Genomic DNA, 19,880 nt, shown 5'->3' on the forward strand with positions numbered 1-19,880 from the left:
AGTGCTGCCTTCCTGAGGAGACCTCAAACATACACAACATTGTTTTCAGAGTTTTATCATGAAATTAGATATCATCTATGAGATCCATAGGAGGGCCAAAACAAATACAAGATATGTGAAGTGGGTTCATGTTGTGATGACTCTTTTCCAAAGATACAAGGAGAAAAAGAGAAATAAAATTGTGGTGCTGAATCTCTGTAGTGAAAAGCTGTCAGAATGGGATGTGGGGGGATGTCTTTTTGCAGCTAATAGAAAAAAGGTTTCTCCTTCGTAAGAGGTAGCTGAAAACCTTAATCCACTGCAGGACCTTTTGTTCCTGAGGCCGTCTTCTGAGTTTAACTGTATAACGCCATGTGCATTTTAGAGGGACTTTAGTCAGTGAAACTGATTTCCTGCCACACACTCCTTCCAACTGATGTAGATAAAACTCATTATTTTAAGTACTCTGACTTTTTCTCTCTTTTAAAATGTGGAGGAAAGAAAATGGAAGGGCTTTATCAAGATGCAGAATATTTTGTAAATCATGTTGCTGCCAATCATGAGAATCTAAGATTATATATATGTACAAAAAAGGAATAAAGATAAAATTTATTGCTAATATAGAAAACTGCTAATATAAGCTATGCAGATAGATGTTGATGTTAAGAATATGCTTATGCCTAGCAAATGTAGACTGAAATTCGGCTAAGCATGTTTTCCTTATAATATGGTGCCATCTTTCTGTTTTCAGCAACATATGAATGAGTATAATTTTTATTTGGAAATGGTCTCATTAAATCAGGAAATAAACTCTCATGTTAAAAAAGTAAAGAAGCTTTTCTTATTCTGAGTAAACTTTCCACTTTCAGATAATAAAAATGAAGGGTCAGTGGAGAAATGATAAATCAAGATAGCTTTGAAAATGAGACTGATTAGGTAGAGCTGCACATGGCAAAACTGTAATAAGTAATACTTATTTTTCCCCTCTTATTTTCCCAAGATCCTTTTTTGAAAAATGAGTACCTTTTTGTGTCTCCATAGCACAGGAAAGGACACTAAACTAATAAAGACGGTTTTTCTTTGTTTTGCTTTAATGTTCACAGTTTCTTCTGTTCTTAGGTCTTCCTCCTCTCTTTCTGTTCCTCCCTGTTCTTCTTCTAACAGCTTCCCAAAACTAATTAATGCAGATGCACTTAAAGTTAGAGTCTTTAGAGGCATTTCAACTGAAATTTAAAACATTTCAAGGCAAACACAATAGAGATTTATAATTATAACTTGCGTAAATGATTCTTTTAAGTGAAGCACTTTTTTATGTTCTTAAATTAACAAAGTAACAATAAATCTTTAATGAAAATTTTTTCATATTTTATATATATTCAGTGGCTTAAACTTTCCAAGAAATGCTTTATGTCTATTAGAAGAGAGTATCCCTTAATTATATTGAGGGACAAAATGTGTGATGCAGGAGGGAAGGGAAATGATGCTGTTGGCATTTTGCATACCCTGAGCTCCTTGTGGCATCATGTGAAACAATAAAGAAGGTTTCATGCGGTCCTTTGACACTTCAGGGAAAATTTACAGTGTGACTTTTTTTTAACAGAGCCTGTCTTGTCAGCTGCCATCACTCATTCAGTAGTTTTTAGCTCCTGCCACTTAGTGGTCAATATGGAGCTTATTCTTTGTGTGGTGAGAAGTGGGTATAACGTTCTCAGGGCTTCTGCAGTTTTTTTGGAACCTGAGTGGAGAAAAAACAAACACCCAGGAATCTAGCCAGTTTCACTCAGCCTGTTGATTTAGTAGAGCTCTCTCTGCCGGGACGCTGGCATGGAGTATTCCCAGGACAGTGAGTCCTGGCCGCTGGGCAGGGCATGCACACACTGGGAATAGGGTCTATGTGTTGGTGGAACCAGGTGTAGCAGGGCCTTCAGTGCCATGCTGAGGATCACCCAGGCTTGGTCCTGGAAGCAGTGGGAGCTGCTAATATTAACATACTCTAGAAACATTAAGTTGGCCGCAGGAATTTTACTTGGTTGAAGAGAAGTTTTAAAGTGTCAGTGGGGATGGGATCACAAGAGAGGGATGCAAAAGGAAAGAAGCTCTGACTGGACCTGGTGAAAGGTCAGGTGTAAGGCTGTGACTGGGTTTCTGTCTTCCTTTTGGTATAAATGCTATTACTTTGAGGAAGTTTTCCCTGACCACCCTCCCCACTGCCATTAGGTTAAATGTCCTTTTATACGCTCTTGTCACATCCTATATTTTTCCACTATAGCAGTTTATCACATGGAGGAAGTGCTTCACTGTATAATTATTTCTTGATGCCTGTCTCCTTGGGTTGACTATGAGCTGCATGCAGTCATGAGCCGCGAGTGCTTCATTCAGAGGAGCGAACATGCATTGCATGCAGTTGTGTGCAAGTGAAGGTGAAGTGTTGAGTTGCAAAGGGCTATAGTTTTAAGCTGAAGTGATGGAAAGCACAGTGCTGCGACTCATAGGTATGGGGAACATAGGATGGAAGGTGATAGGAAAGTGGGAGGTGATGACACTTGCCCGTGTTTTCTTACAAGTGGTTAGAAATTGGAGCTTGGCATGTTTCTCTTGGCTTGGGCAAAACCTTCAGGTGTATTTGTTTTGAGATAATAGTTGAGACTAAGTATTGAGTTCAGTTTGCTGAACCCAGAATGGAGTTTGGAGAGAAGGTGACAAGAGAAGATTAGAAGGCTGGGGGTGTTAAACTTGGGAGTTATCTTTAGTAATAACAAAAGGAGAAAACTGAGTCATGGATGGAAATGTAAGGACCAGAGAGGTGAGAGGGAAGCTGGGAGAATTCAGTGCTACAGGGAATGTGAAGAAGGTAGGTAGTGAAAAATCCCAGAAGCCACCAATTTATTGAGTAATAAGAGGACTGAGAAATCCTGTGGTTTTGGAAGTTCTTTTGGAGATAAGAAGGACCTCTGGGAAACCATCTTCAACAGTGAGAGTGGCCACGGAGGGCTCAGAAGTGGTGACTTGGGTCATTGGTTTTAGTTGTCAGACAGCAAAAGAGAAGGAGAAATGAAGAGCAGTAGCTTTAGTTATAAGAATTTGATGAGTGGAAACACCTGTATATGTTTGAAGGCCCAGGAAAAGGTGTCTTGTGGGGAAGGTATAACCAGAGAGACATTATTTAATCTTTACTGTAGCATATGAGGTAGCCATTATGTATCCCATTTTACAAATAGGGAATTTCCAGTCAAAGTGGGTTGTGATTTGTTCTAAGTAAGGGCAGGAGTCTAGCCTTCTTTTTGCATTGTGCCCCTTAAGGGCTAGGCATGCATGAGCTCCAGAGCACCGGGCTTGAGGATGACTTAGAAAAAAGATAGACTGTGCTGAGGGTACAGTGAGGTTTGTAGCAGAGTCATTCTGCACAGCTTTGCAGATTTCTTCAGACTTATTCTGTGGCCTGCAAACTAATATGGAGAACACGGAGAGTGGAAATGACTAACACAGAGGAAGGTCAGCATTGTGAATGTGCTCATGATGGTTATGGACTCAACATGGGCACGGAAGTCTCTGGGGGATGGTTCCATGTAGCTGGGAGAGGGTGAGGGGAAGATAGCAAAAAAAAGGATCCACAGTAAAAAGTTGTATATAATCCCATTTATATCAGACTATATGTCTATAGGAATGCATGAAGTAGGCATAAAAATGTATCATAGGATGTAAGATGGGAAATTGATGGTTATCTTATTGGGATGATTACAGATGATTTTCTTCATCGTTTTTTTTTAATCCTCAAATTGTTACGTGTTTCTTCAGATTTAAAAATAAGCATGTGTGATTTATAGAACCCAAACCACCACCAACACAGCTGCCTTTGTTGTGTGGAAAATAACTTTTCAGAGAAGGGATTTGAAGTTTTATCCTTTGCTGACCTAGTGAGGAGAAAGACTTGGTACTTTCCCCATTGATTTGTTGATACTGCAGAATGCAATGAGAAAGTCAGAGAGAGGTGGGTTCTGACAGATAGGCTCCTGAGTTAGGGTCCATATTGTTAGCACTTTCCTACCACACCCTCTTACTCGAAGCTCCAGGGAGCCTCCCGGACTGAGGATATTTTCCAGTTGGAGGAGAGTGATGATTTTGCATATGGGACAACCTGTAAGTCTAGGGAGCTAAACCCCTTGGAATCAGCCCTCAATCAATGGTAGATGAGAGTTAGGGGATAAATACCTGATCTTTCTTGTCTGAGTTGTACACATCTGAGGTGTATACATACAGGTCCCAGAGGGCCCAGCAGGCCCAACCTCACAAATTCCCATATCATTGCACTTTGTATCGGCTTTTCTTCCTGTCTCATTTTCCACTCCTCTGCCAAAACTTCTCTGTATCACCCTCTCCCCACAAATTCTTGTCTCGGGGCCTGCTTCCAAGAGAAATCAGCCTAAGACAGGGTCTCAGCACAATTTATCTACTTCTTTGCATGACTGTGGACAAAATATTCATAGACTGCTTTCTTTTCCACAAAGCATCAGCCAGGCTCAGGAACCTCCCAGGAATGGAATCTGAAATAGTGAAAAGGAAATGGTAGATGCTGGCTTAGAACTGCTTTCTCTGATATCCCCAGGCTGCTCCTGAGTGAGGAACTTGTCACAAAATGACCCCTAGCCCTGCTTCACGAATGTAAAGTAGGGCCAGGCACCCGGGCTGTGAGTGGCAAATTCCTTCACGAAGTTCTGTGTTTGGGCAACAGATCTTACCCATCCACTTCCTTCATCTGCAAGTCATCTTTACGTTTCCTGAACCAAATTTCAAAGGGTTTAGGCGGCTTTCCTATTTGACTCCTACAATGTAGTGGACTACTCAGGGCCTCATGGCTGTGCAGCTGTCACTGAGGGCATGTGGTAGAGTTAATTGAAATACACACTGAACTGGCTCTTTGGACCCTCCAGCTGAGAGCTAAGTGGGCCCAACAGCAAACTGGGATATTGCTAGAGTAACTGCTAGTGTCTCTGCCTGTGGAACAAAGCCACACAGAGAGGCAGCCTTTGAAAACAACTTTGCAGACTTTCTCCCCACACAGTCCTGGGACAGTTTTCTGGGACCAAGTGCCTGAAGCAATGTGATTTGTAGAAGTGACACCAGGATTGGGAACTTGGAGATGGTGTGTACTGAAGGGTTCTTAGGAAGAACCCACTCTCATCACTTAGGGATCGTTCTTTGATTTTTTTTCTCCACATTTCCTTCTTATTTTAGAAGGAACCCATCAAAGTGTCTTTAATCATTGCAATGTTCACTTCTAACACAAATCTTAGTTTGTGTTTAGAAACCATTTCTAAGACTTGAGTGGTGATTGAACTCATATGAGTAAGGCGGTTTTTCCAGTGGTCATGTATGGATGTGAGAGTTGGACTGTGAAGAAAGCTGAACACCGAAGAATTGATGCTTTTGAACTGTGGTGTTGGAGAAGACTCTTGAGAGTCCCTTGGACTGCAAGGAGATCCAACCAGTCCATTCTAAAGGAGATCAGCCCTGGGTGTTCTGTGGAAGGAATGATGCTAAAGCTGAAACTCCAGTACTTTGGCAACCTCACGTGAAGAGTTGACTCATTGGAAAAGACTCTGATCCTGGGAGGGATTGGGGGCAGGAGGAAAAGGGGACGACAGAGGATGAGATGGCTGGATGGCATCACTGACTCAATGGACGTGAGTTTGAGTGAACTCCGGGAGTTGGTGATGGACAGGGAGGCCTGGCGTGCTGCGATTCATGGGATCACAAAGAATCAGACATGACTGAGCGACTGAACTGAACTGAACTGAACTGAGTAGTGTGACATAGATATCAAGCATAGCCTATTAGGAATGTGACCTTGGGGAAGCAAGAAAAAGGTGCAGGATGTGGAATAAATTCCCAACTCTATTCTTACTAGCTATATGACTTTGGATAAGTCACTCTCATCTCTTAAATACGGTAATAATACCTTTCTCAGAGTTGTCAAATGTGAAAAGAAGTAAAAATCACATTTAAATCATATGGCATCATACAAGTATGAATTTCTTAACTTCATTGCTTATCTCAGTTGGATTTGAATCTGTGTTTTGAGAAAGCATAATTCTAGATCATCCACTTTAGCTCTATTTCTGTATAAAATAAATATGTTGTATGTTGTATGTTTTTCTTTTGTTTTATGTATGTCTATAAGTTTTCTGAAATTATTTTTTGGGATACATTGGGTATTCCAAAAATACCCCAGTTGGGACCATGAATGAATGATTTAATGAATGAATGAATCTGTCTGTGGAGGTGTCAGTCAAGGCAATGGCAATCCATTCCAGTACTCTTGCCTGGAAAATCCCATGGATGGAGGAGCCTGGTGGGCTGCAGTCCATGGGGTCGCGAAGAGTCAGACACGACTGAGCGACTTCACTTTCACTTTTCACTTTCATGCATTGGAGAAGGAAATGGCAACCCACTCCAGTGTTCTTGCCTGGAGAATCCCAGGGATGGGGGAGTCTGGTGGGCTGCCGTCTGTGGGGTTGCACAGAGTCGGACACGACTGAAGCGACTTAGCAATAAACATTAAATGTGTTAAGCAAACAAGGTCAGAAGATCGGTCTTAATCTGTGTCTTTGCTTTAAAAAATGGCGCCATGTTCTGTGAAATAATTGAATAGAAACACGTGATTCTATTGTCCCCTTCTCCAGTTCTGCTTTAAAATCATTAACTCCTTTCAAATGTATGAGCCAGAGTTTTAAAAAGAGGATTAATGAATATAAGAACTACTGTTATTAACATTCTTCAGAAGTGAGTGGCCCTAACCAAAGTATAATGGTCTTTTGGTAAATCTGCTTCCTGTCAAAAAGAAAGAAAATCAAATCATCATCGTAATAGAAGAGTAAATCAGATGCACATTTCCCTTCTCTTGCTTGCCCCTTTTTGCTGTTTGCATTGTCTGCACCTGTGGTCCTCACACCCTGGGAATGAATTTTATAGACCTCCAGGGTGAGAGATACCTTCATTATTTTGACTGTCACCTGCTCTGAAGGTCTCAAGTCAGTGGTTTGAGGAGAATGAGGGACACGCATTCTGGAGTGTGTTTCCTGTGAGTGGACCTGGTTACAAAGATTTGGATTATACTCACTCTCCCCAGCAGATTGAGGGGGTGACTCAGGATGCAACTGGAAGCCAGACCCTTTTCTTGAGGCTGGAGAAACATACAGCTGTACTACCACCAACGACCTAATGAAATGGTTTTTCATAAGGTCACCAATGAGGTTTTCATTTAAAATCTGGGACTTGACTCCAAATGCCAGATACTTAAATTCGTTAGCCATTTCAAAGAGGCATGTGGTAAACAGGAAGTGCTCTAATGAAATCGGGCATTCAGTGTCTACCTCAGGACTCAGGTCATGTGTGAGATTTGAGTAGTTTTCTGTAGACTTTATAGAGAGCGGTGTTTGGGGGATGAACTGAATAGGGACCAACTGACAAAATTATTCAAAGAAATAGCCCTGAGGGAAAGTGGTGACAGGCAAAAAAATCAGTGGCGGATTATTATTATTATTATTTTTAGGAAAAATACGTAACTAGCCTGTGAGTGTCACACAAGCATGTTTAATTTCAAACATCTGAATTCAGAGTTCATTTTCAAGCAGTGGTGGGAATTGTGAATAGGTTGAATGGAAAAAAAAAAGCTGAAAGTTGAATTTCGCTCATTAAAATAGTGTGTATCAATTTCTGGGATGAAAACTGACCATATATCTTGGTTTGAATTTGCAGCTCCTGGCTAAGCACAAAAGCTTGCCATGGAAAGAAGTGCTGCGGCTGGAGGAGGTGCAGGCCAAACTGGGGATCAGTCTGGAAGAAATGCTTTTGATCACAGAGGACGCCCTTCACCCTGAACCCTACAGCCCTGAGGAGCTCTGTAAATGTCTGGGAATTAGCCTGCAGGAACTCAAGACCCAAATTCTCAGTCCAAACACTCAAGATGGTGAGTCTGCTGGAGAAAATAGGGCGTGTGTTGTTCCCCCACCCCCAGGTGGAAAGTTTCCGTGCCCCATGGATTTTTACTGATTTTGAAGCATGCTTGAGGGAATTTGGAGAATGTATGTATTTTGGTAAACTTAATTATCTAGATTCTTGGCTTCATTAAATTCAAACTTCATTCTTACTGATCTGCTATATGCTGAATTTTCTTGTGAGGCAAAGGTGAATAACACACACTCTTGCCCTCAAGAAGTTCCCAATTCACCATTGTAATTCTCCTGCTTTGGCCTATGCCAACCACAGAATTACAATGGTCAGGGAAAATTCACTGGAAGCATCATGTGATTTTTCAAATGTGAGCCCAACTCAGTTTAGGGATCAGAAACCAAAGTGATGATCTAATAATATGTTAAATGTACATTTATAGTTTGTTTTGGTATTTTAAAATTTTTGTAGGAAGCATCTTGTGGCACCTAGAAAAAGTTATGTTACCTTTTTCAGTGAATTTCAACAACAAATTATTTCTCACTAGAATTAAATCAGGATTTGAATAACCATTAGAAACATATATAACCCTTGTCATGCAGTTAGTATAGTTCATATCACTAGTTTTCTGATTACCTGTTTTGAAGATAATGGATATCAGGACATGTAATTCATAGTGTTATCCAGCAGAAAGCAAAGAACTAAAGAGCCTCTTGATGAAAGTGAAAGAGGAGAGTGAAAAAGTTGGCTTAAAACTCAAGATTCAGAAAACTAAGATTGTGACATCCAGTCCCATCACTTCATGGCAAATAGAGGGGGAAACAATGGAAACAGAGACTTTATTTTTGGGGCTCCAAAATCACTGCAGGTGGTGACTGCTGCCATGAAATTAAAAGTTGCTTGCTCCTTGGAAGAAAAGTTATGACCAACCTAGACAGCATATTAAAAAGCAGAGACATTACTTTGCCAACAAAGGTCCATCTAGTCAAAGCTATGGTTTTCCCAGTAGTCATGTATGAATGTGAGAATTGGACTTCAAAGAAAGCTGAGCGCCGAAGAATTGATGCTTTGAACTGTGGTGTTGGAGAAGACTCTTGAGAGTCTCTTGGACTGCAAGGAGATCCAACCAGTCAATTCTAAAGGAAATCAGTCCTGAATATTCATTGGAAGGACTGATGCTGAAGCTGAAGTTCCAATACTTTGGTCACTAGATGTGAAGAACTGACTCATTTGAAAATACCATGATGCTGGGAAAGACTGAAGGTGGGAGGAGAAGGGGACAACAGAGGATGAGATGGTTGGATGACATCACCAATTCGATGGACATGAGTTTGAGTAAGCTCTGGGAGTTGGTGATAGACAGGGAGGCCTGACGCGCTGCAGTCCATGGGGCCACAAAGAGTCAGACACGACTGAGTGACTGAACTGAACAGATCCAGTGAATCTGGTCCTGCTGCTTGCCACTTACACAATCAATTACATACTCACAAAGTTGGTAGAAAGGTGGCTTTAATTAGAATGCCAGCAATCCTGGGAGATGGTGGACTCAGCATCCCCCGAAAGCCACCTCTGAAGATTTTCTTCAGCCATGAAAGCTTTTAAAGGGAAACAAAAGCAATCTCAGTTAATCACTGAGATAGGGGGTCAGAGTCATTGCCATTCCCCACTGTGTGCAGGCTTGTTGACACCTTGTGATCTCTCTCTAGATGTGATCTTGTTCACACAATTTGTTCAGGAGGTTACTGAACGGGAAACTAGGGAAGAGATCTGGTCATCTGTTAATTAGTCTTTATTTCTACTTCTTTGATTGACAACAAATTGACAAATGGGTCAGGATTTTGTGTGATTAAAAGATTTGCAAGATGTCCTTGGGTTGGAGATGAGTAGAGCATGGGGTACCTGGTTTAAAAATTAGTTGTAATATAGCTTTCCTAAAGTGACAAGAGCAGGGGGTTCCTGCCGAGGGTGGTCTTCTATAAAGAGCTGCTTGCAAATCCCTGCTTGTCAGAACATCATTCCATTTCTATGATATTAGGGGTGAAGGTCTTTCTTCTGTAACTTTTTCGTGCTGATGCAGGATGCCTTATTCTATAGAGTAGACAATGTCACCATGGGTCTGTAGCATCTCTTTGCTGACAGTTTTAATTGTCCACTAACATATATGTTGCTGCAGCAGCAACAATATATAGGCAGAGAGCGCTACAATTATTTTGATGCTCACAAAGATATAGATTATTATGAGCAATAATGGTAATTCCATTCTCTTGAGGTGAGTTCTTGGAATTGTGCTAGCCATAGATTCAGTACTGCTCAAGTTGAAACAGTTTCTGTCATGTCTACAATTTGGTCATCACACAGTTAGTTTTTTCTTTTAGTCGATGTTATTCAGACTCAAATTGAAGAAAGTAGGGAAAACCGCTAGACCATTCAGGTATGACCTAAATCAAATCCCTTATGATTGTACAGTGGAAGTGAGAAATAGATTTAAGGGCCTAGATCTGATAGACAGAGTGCCTGATGAACTATAGAATGAGGTTTGTGACACTGTACAGGAGACAGGGATCAAGACCATCCCCATGGAAAAGAAATGCAAAAAAGCAAAATGGCTGTCTGGGGAGGCCTTACAAATAGCTGTGAAAAGAAGAGAAGCGAAAAGCAAAGGAGAAAAGGAAAGCTATAAGCATCTGAATGCAGAGTTCCAGAGAATAGCAAGAAGAGATAAGAAAGCCTTCTTCAGTGATCAGTGCAAAGAAATAGAGGAAAACAACAGAATGGGAAAGACTAGAGATCTCTTCAAGAAAACTAGAGATACCAAGGCAACATTTCATGCAAAGATGGGCCCGATAAAGGACAGAAATGGATTGGACCTAACAGAAGCAGAAGATATTAAGAAGAGGTGGCAAGAATACACAGAAGAACTGTACAGAAAAGATCTTCACGACCCAGATAATCACGATGGTGTGATCACTCATCTAGAGCCAGACATCCTAGAATCTGAAGTCAAGTGGGCCTTAGAAAGCATCACTACGAACAAAGCTAGTGGAGGTGATGGAATTCCAGTTGAGCTATTTCAAATCCTGAAAGATGATGCTGTGAAAGTGCTGCACACAATATGCCAGCAAATTTGGAAAACTCAGCAGTGGCCACAAGACTGGAAAAGGTCAGTTTTCATTTCAATCCCAAAGAAAGGCAATGCCAAAGAATGCTCAAACTACTTCACAATTGCACTCATCTCACATGCTAGTAAAGTAATGCTCAAAATTCTCCAAGCCAGGCTTCAGCAGTATGTGAACTGTGAACTTCCTGATGTTCAAGCTGGTTTAGAAAAGGCAGAAGAACCAGAGATCAAATTGCCAACATCCGCTGGATAATCGAAAAAGCAAGAGATTTCCAGAAAAACATCTATTTCTGCTTTATTGACTATGCCAAAGCCTTTGACTGTGTGGATCACAATAAACTGTGGAAAATTCTGAGAGAGATGGCAATGCCAGACCACCTGACCTGCCTCTTGAGAAACCTGTATGCAGGTCAGGAAGCAACAGTTAGAACTGGACATGGAACAACAGACTGGTTCCAAATAGGAAAAGGAGTGCATCAAGGCTGTATATGGTCAACCTGCTTATTTAACTTATATGTAGAGTACATCATGAGAAATGCTGGACTGGAAGAAACACAAGCAGGAATCAAGATTGCTGGGAGAAATGTCAATAATTTCAGATATGCAGATGACACCACCCTTATGGCAGAAAGTGAAGAGGAGCTAAAAAGCCTCTTGATGAAAGTGAAAGAGGAGAGTGAAAAAGTTGGCTTAAAGCTCAACATTGAGAAAACGAAGATCATGGCATCCCGTCCCATCACTTCATGGCAAATAGTTGGGGAAACAGTGGAAACAGTGTCAGACTTTATTTTTTTGGGCTCCAGAATCACTGCAGATGGTGACTGCAGCCATGAAATTAAAAGACGCTTACTCCTTGGAAGAAAAGTTATGACCAACCTAGATGATATATTCAAAAGCAGAGACATTACTTTGCCGAGTAAGGTCCATCTATCAAAGCTGTGGTTTTTCCTGTGGTCATGTATGGATGTGAGAGTTGGACTGTGAAGAAGGCAGAGTGCCGAAGAATTGATGCTTTTGAACTGTGGTGTTGGAGAAGACTCTTGAGAGTCCCTTGGACTGCAAGGAGATCCAACCAATCCATTCTGAAGGAGATCAGCCCTGGGATTTCTTTGGAAGGAATGATGCTAAAGCTGAAACTCCAGTACTTTGGCCACCTCATGTGAAGAGTTGACTCACTGGAAAAGACTCTGATGCTGGGAGGGATTGGGGGCAGGAGGAGAAGGGGATGACAGAGGATGAGATTGCTGCGTGGCATCACTGACTGGATGGATGTGAGTCTGAGTGAACTCCGGGAGTTGGTGATGGACAGGGAGGCCTGGTGTGCTGCGATTCACGGGATCGCAGAGTCAGACGCGACTGAGCGACTGAACTGAACTGAACTGATAGTGTCTATAGAACAACTCAGGAAAGTGCATCAGACACTGAACCTGGGATTCTGTTGCCCTAATCATTAACCACTTGTTTTTGACAAAGGGGCAGGGGGAGGAGGGTACTGTAGGGTTCTGCTCAGTTTAAATAGGATGTTAAAATATTGTGAAATCTAAAGGAATACTGGTTCAGCAAATCAAACGGTTCCTTTTTTTAAAGTAATTTTTAATTGGACTATATAGTTGACTTACTTTGTTGTCAGTTTCTGCTGTACAGCAAAATGAATCAACCTGGTGTATACATATATCCACTCTCTTCTAGACTCCATTCCCATATAGTACATTACTGAGAGTACCCTATGCTATACAGTAAGTTTTTATTAGCTATCTTTTATATACAGTAGTATGTATATGTCAATTGAAATGGCTCTTTTGTATGGTGCCGCTTTTGTCATTGAGGTGAAGTGAAAAAAAAAAAAGAAATTCACAATTCAGTAAGCATCTCTTTTTTCTTATCCTTTCTTTTTTCATACTCATTTTTCTGATTATTATACTTCTTATATGAAAGGATCTAGGTTAGAGCAGTACTCATGACTACTGTGGAACCACATTCTGAAACACCAGGAAGTCTTCACTGCTTAGACTGACACATGTGGCTCACTTAAGCATGGAGGCTTTTTCTGCTTGTCTACTGTTTTTATACTGTTAACAAAAAAAAACCTGAGATGGAAGCCAGGCAAATGTTGGAGCTAGAGCCTTGGAGGGGCTTCTCAGAAGTAAAGGTTGTCTGTTTGTGAGACATCAGTGGTGGGAGCTGGACATCTAGCTAAGCCAGTAGTCTCTTTGTGAGGTAAAGTTGGGGATGAGAACTTAGTGGAAAGATCAGGGCCCCATTTCCACCCCATTCACTTCAGTTCTACAACTGGATTTTGAGTGCCTACAGTGGATTTGCCTGCTAAAGGCAGGCAATTGCTACAATTGCTGGCAGCTATAGGATAAGATAAGGAAATCTTTTGAGGGCAGGGAAAAGGTTTTGGTTTCCAACACTGTTAGATCCAATTTAATCTGATGAATATTTGTTGAATTTCTAGATGAACAAACTGGCCTATAGACTTCATCAGAGTTGCCGCCTGTTTTTTTTTTTTTAAATAAATCTTCCTGGAATACAGCCATCTATATGGGCTATGGATGCTTTTGCACTGCAATGACAGATTTAAGTAGTTGTGACAGAGTCTAAATGGCCCACAAAATCTAAAATATTTACCATCTGGCTCTTGGCAGATAAAGTTTGCTGACACCACTCCAGAAAGGCAGGAGACCAAAGCATAGCCATAAGGCCTGGATTAAGATCTCAGACTTCTGTTTTTTTTTTTTCCCAGACGTCTTTATTTACTAGATTTGGGACCTGATTTGAAAGTTTTTATCTTTCTGTTATCTTGGTTTTTCCATGAAATAGGCATAAGAGAAAGAGGTGCTTAAAGAAGTAATTGGTGTAATGTGCTAGGAACAATGCTTGGTAATGGAGGTACTCATAAACATCAGCTACTTCTGCCATTTCTCTTTCCTCTCCTCCTTCCCCCACTCTAGGCCCTGAGGCTGAGCATTGGGAACACAGAAATAAACACAACAGGGTTTGATACTTATGGAGTTTACAAAATAGTGGTAGAAATAAATAAAGAAAAAACCGATCCAGCAGGAAGTAATGAGTGCAGTGAGGGAGGTGTTCTTGGGTCTAGGGAGACCAGAAAAGAAAGAAGTCAGAGCTGGCTTTACGAAGGAGACAGCAACCAGACAAAAGTTAGAGAATAAATAGAAATTTCCTAGGTAGACAGGCAGAAAAACTTCCAGGCAGAGAGGAGTAAGAGAGCAATCCAGAGAACTACAGACAATTGAATGTTTTCTGAAAATAATGGTGAGTGATATATATCAGGTTGATTTTATAGATAGGCCATCATCAACACTTTGTTAAATACTATGTGCAGGTGTTTTATGGATAATGGGGAAATTCATAAAATGTTTATTGAATAAAGACATTGGGTAGGTCATTGGATAGGGAGCGCTTCCAGGGGAATAGTCTTTATTCTTTGACTTAAGACATCATCCAGTTTCTTATATTTAGCAAATATATGTGTTAACTTCACTGGGCTTGGTATTATGCTGGATGCTGGGATACAGAGATACGTAGGACATGGTCTCTACTTTATAGTGACCTAATGTCTGATTGGTGAGGGTGCTTCACAACAGTCACAGTAGATAATACCCATGGTAATAAAGGTGTTTATTATGAGTCCTGAGTGTGGAGGAGAGAGTGACTAAATGCCTAGAGAATGTGGCTTGAATTTGAGCTAGATTTTAAAAGAAAGTTATGGCCTTCCCAGGAGGAGAGTGGTGACAGGCCATTTCAGGCAGAAAGTAGAGTCTGGATGACAGACATGAGACATGGGGTATTTGAAAAATATGTCAAAAGGTGTTGTGTGGAGTATGAGCCTGATGCCAAAAATATTGGCTAAAGGGATGTCTGCTCTCTTCTCCGTCACAGAAAAGCCTGAAATGGGTGATTGTTGGTGGATATCTCAGTGACTAGATTCTTAAAACTATAAAGGGCAGTTCAGCTGGAATTGATAATTACCTGTGTCTAGAAAGGAAGGGAAGGAGGGAGGGAAGAGAGGGAAGACGAAAAGAAATAGGAGATAAGGAAGGCTGAGGTACAGATGCTGGGAAGTTAGGGAATTACAGATGGGAAATGATTTTGGAGGCAGGGTGATGAATTTCTGGTGATGTGGCAAGGCATCTAAATAAAGATATAGAGCAAGTAAAGACCCAAACTATATACTTAGATTTTGGGGTTAAGAGGCAAAGAGACCTTAATAGACACTGAGAATATTAACTGCCAAATGATCTTCATAGAGCAGTCTTTTCATGATGTCGTTTCTTAGTTCAGAAATCTTTAGAGGTCTGCCATTACCTATCGCCTAAACTCTTTAATGTAGATGTTAAGTTTCTCCTCAATTTGGCCCTAACTCTGTTCTGTCCTGTCTCCTGTCTGAGCCCATACATCCCCATTTGGACAATGTTGTTCTGGCTGAACCATCCCACTTGCCTCTTTGTCTTTCCTTTAGTGCTAACCATCACTGCCCACTCCTCTTTTCTGAAATATGGTTCCTATTGTAAAAGCTCAATAAATTCTTATCTGTATCCATCTCAGTGTGAAGCCTGTTCTTTGTCTGTATCCCTGTTCCTTTTTCTCTGCATCTGCCTGTCTCCCTCACCTCCCACCCCTCTTTTGAGTAGCATTTTTTAAAAAAAATAAGTTAATTCTCAGAAAACTCTGGAAAACACAAAGGATAATTTTCTAATCATAGGATATGCATTACTATTTATGTATATATTTAAGTTTTAGCCCCATAAAGAATAATAATTTCATTGTTTTTATAAAAGTTGTGAGTACTTAATCTTATCTCGTTATCTAAAATAACTTTCCTATTGGCCCACATGTATGACTTTCTATAATTTATTTAGGTTTATTGAGTGCAAACAAAACCCATGTTGAATGAATGAATCTATTTTGTAATTCTATCATCCTCAACTGGAGAAGGAAATGGCAACCCACTCCAACCCACTCCAGTGTTCTAGCCTGGAAAATCCCACGGACTGGGAAAGCCTGGCAGGCTACATACAATCCATGGGTCACAAAGAGTCAGACACAACTGAGCAAATAACACTATCATCCTCAAAGGATTCCCCCTTTTGCAATAAGTTAAACAAAACAAACAAGAAAACAACCATGAACATAAATCAGCCTGTGGGATTCTGGAGTCTCCTAGATTAATTTCACTTGATTTATTCTCTGAATCCAGCCATCTAGCCTCAGCCAAATTTCCTCCTGAATTCTCTTGGTATGCAGCTTTAACATTAGAAATCAAAATCCATTTATATCATTGTCATGTTCCTCTGAGTCTGTGTTTGATTGGTCTAATTCCTTAGGTAAATGCTTCTATTACCCCTTTAGAAAATGTGGTTCTTATTGAATGTGGCACTGTCTTTAGAATGTAGGAGTGGAGGCATAGATGACATGTGTCTTCAGCAGGGCACTCTGGAGGGTGACACCACCCTATTATTCCAGGTGTCTACACTTTAACATGCTTAGTTTTGACTCGGACAGATTTTCCTGTCATGGAAATCCATGATCCTCTGTTCTATTTCTGCCAGAATTCCTTTGTTTTTTAACCTGGATAACCTGGATATGAGTGTGAGTTGGGAGATGTTGACCTTGAGGTGAGAGTACAAGGAGAGATGTTTACAGTCAAACTGTGGCTTGCAGCCTCTGCTAAAACAGTCAGAGTTCCAAAAGGCCATGTTCATTTTCCCAGATTTCTAATAATTAGATTTAGAAATGCTCAGAGACCATTAAAATTAAACACACACACACAAAGCAAAATTCTCAAATCCTTTAGACATTGTTTAAATGGCTATAATCCCTCACCAGGAACTGATCAGGAAAAATTTAAGGATTATTCTTTAGGAAAAAATTTAAAGATTATTTTTCAGGTGGCCCAGTGATAAAGAATCCGCCTGCCAAGGCAGGAATGCAGAAGATGTGGGTTCAATCCTTGGGTTGGTAAGATCCCCTTGAGGAAGAAATGGCTACCCACTCCACTATTCTTGCCTGGAGAATCCCATGGACAGAGGAGTCTGACAAACTACAGTCCATAAGGTCACGAAGAGTCAGACGCGACTGAGCATGCACACATGCACGCCCGCCCACAGAAAGGAGTTATGTAACAATGTGGCGGAAGGTCTGGGTTTCTAGAAGCCAGGGTCCAGGCTGATGGGGGAAGGGTGTTTTCTCAGGTGTGACCCCGGAGAAAAAGGTGAAGCTGTGGAGAGAGTCAGGAGAGAGGCGCATGTGTATCTAGCACGGGAGATAAGTCAAGGACACTCAGTGGAGGATAAACAGGGGAGTCCATGAAGGACTAAATAGAAACTGAGGTAGAAAATGTGTCAGGTGCTTTGGGCCCTAGTTTGACAAAGGAGGGATGTACTGGGATCATTCCCTTTGGGAATGCTCAGCCTACATGGGGAAGATCCCCGGGATAAGGGAAAGGCTGACCACTCCAGTATTTTGGCCTGGAGAATTCCATGGAATGTATAGTCCATGGGATTGCAAAGAGTCGGACACGACTGAGCGACTTTCACTTCACTTCAACCTGTGTTCCAGGTTGGGTGGCCCTGTGCTTAGAAGCACTCTGCCGGGTGGACACTAAGCTCCTTGCTTTGATTGCCAACTTTACCTGTGGCTATGTGCTGACAAAGTGCTGTCCAGTCGCTGACTAATATGTTTGGATCCTTGATCCTTGTGAAGTCACAAGCAACGGTCATGACTTTTGAGCAAGTATAAGGGACTGGCATAGAATGCTGTTTAGGAAGATATCTGCAGTAAGAAAACAAACAAACAAAAACTTACTTTATTGTTTATACAGTACTCTTAACTGTATCATTTGATTTGATCTCACAATAACCCCAGGGCACATGGTTATCCTCATTTCACAGATGAGGAAACTAAGGTTATAGAATTACATACAATTACAAAACTAGAGAGCTGGTAAATGCTGGAGCCAGACCCAAGTCCTAGTCTTTTGAGTTAATCCAATACTCTTGCTGCCTTTATTTTTTAATATTAGTGTATTAATAAACTGGCTTTAGCAATCCTGTACCAATAAGGGAGGTAATATCAAGTTTTGATTTTTCTTTCCTATGATTTTCTCTTGCAACTAAAGAGAAGTGATGAAAGTTGGTTACCTGGAGGTTACAGAGTTTCCTTTTGGCTATTTCCCATTCTGGTGTTCTTGCCTTAGAAAATGCAAAGCGTGGCAGTTCAGTTCAGTTCAGTCACTCAGTCATGTCTGAATCTTTGCGACCCCATGAATCGCAGCACGCCAGGCCTCCCTGTCCATCACCAACTCCTGGAGTTCACTCAGACTCATGTCCATCCAGTCAGTGATGCCATCTAGCCATCTCATCCTCTGTCGTCCCCTTCTCCTCCTGCCCCCAATCCCTCCCAGCATCAGAGTCTTTTCCAGTGAGTCAACTCTTCGCATGAGGTGGCGAAAGTACTGGAGTTTCAGCTTTAGCATCATTCCTTCCAAAGAAATCCCAGGGCTGATCTCCTTCAGAATGGACTTGTTGGATCTCCTTGCAGTCCAAGGGACTCTCAAGAGTCTTCTCCAACACCACAGTTCAAAAGCATCAATTCTTTGGCGCTCAGCCTTCTTCACAGTCCAACTCTCACATCCATACATGACTACTGGGAAAACCATAGCCTTGACTAGACGGACCTTAGTTGGCAAAGTAATATCTCTCCTTTTGAATATGCTATCTAGGTTGGTCATAACTTTTCTACCAAGGAGTAAGTGTCTTTTAATTTCATAGCTGCAGTCACCATCTGCAGTGATTTTGGAGCCCAAATAAATAAAGTCTGACACTATTTCCACTGTTTCCCCATTATTTCCCATGAAATGATGGGACCAGATGCCATGATCTTCGTTTTCTGAATGTTGAGCTTTAAGACAACTTTTTCATTCTCCTCTTTCACTTTCATCAAGAGGCTCTTCACTTTCTGCCATAAGGGTGGTGTCATCTGCATATCTGAGGTTATTGATATTTCTCCTGGCAATCTTGATTCCAGCTTGTGCTTCTTCCAGCCCAGCGTTTCTCATGATGTACTCTAAATATAAGTTAAATAAGCAGGGTGACAGTATACAGCCTTGACATACTCCTTTTCCTATTTGGAACCAGTCTGTCGTTCCATGTCCAGTTCTAACTGTTGCTTCCTGACCTGCATACAGATTTTTCAAGACGCATGTCAGGTGGTCTGGTATTGCCATCTCTCTCAGAATTTTCCACAGTTTATTGTGATCCACACAGTCAAAGGCTTTGGCATAGTCAATAAAGCAGAAATAGATGTTTTTCTGGAACTCTCTTGCTTTTTCCATGATCCAGCGGATGTTGGCAATTTGATCTCTGGTTCCTCTGCCTTTTCTAAAACCAGCTTGAACATCTGGAAGTTTACAGTTCACGTATTGCTGAAGCCTGTCTTGGAGAATTCTGAGCATTACTTTATTAGCATGTGAGATGAGTACAATTGTGCAGTAGTTTGAGCATTCTTTGGCATTCCCTTTCTTTGGGATTGGAAAGAAAACTGACCTTTTCCAGTCCTGTGGCCACTGCTGAGTTTTCCAAATTTGCTGGCATATTGTGTGCAGCACTTTCACAGCATCATCTTTCAGGATTTGAAATAGCTCAACTGGAATTCCATCACCTCCACTAGCTTTGTTCGTAGTGATGCTTTCTATGGCCCACTTGACTTCAGATTCCAGGATGTCTGGCTCTAGATGAGTGATCACACCATCGTGATTTTCCAGGTTGTGAAGATCTTTTCTGTACAGTTCTTCTGTGTATTCTTGCCACCT

At 41.2% G+C, this 19,880-nt stretch overlaps 1 protein-coding gene across 1 annotated transcript in view; it reads left to right on the forward strand.

The window, feature by feature from the left end:
* Nucleotides 1-19,880, forward strand: part of GALK2 (galactokinase 2) — a 135,950-nt gene that overhangs the window by 82,474 nt on the left and 33,596 nt on the right. Inside the window, exon 8 of the mRNA XM_068964910.1 lies at nucleotides 7,735-7,945. Within this exon, the coding sequence (XP_068821011.1) occupies nucleotides 7,735-7,945 (211 nt within the window). The remainder of the gene's footprint in view (nucleotides 1-7,734; nucleotides 7,946-19,880) is intronic.

This window comes from Capricornis sumatraensis, chromosome 2 (genome assembly GCF_032405125.1).
Source record: "Capricornis sumatraensis isolate serow.1 chromosome 2, serow.2, whole genome shotgun sequence".
Classification (NCBI taxonomy): Eukaryota; Metazoa; Chordata; class Mammalia; order Artiodactyla; family Bovidae; genus Capricornis; species Capricornis sumatraensis.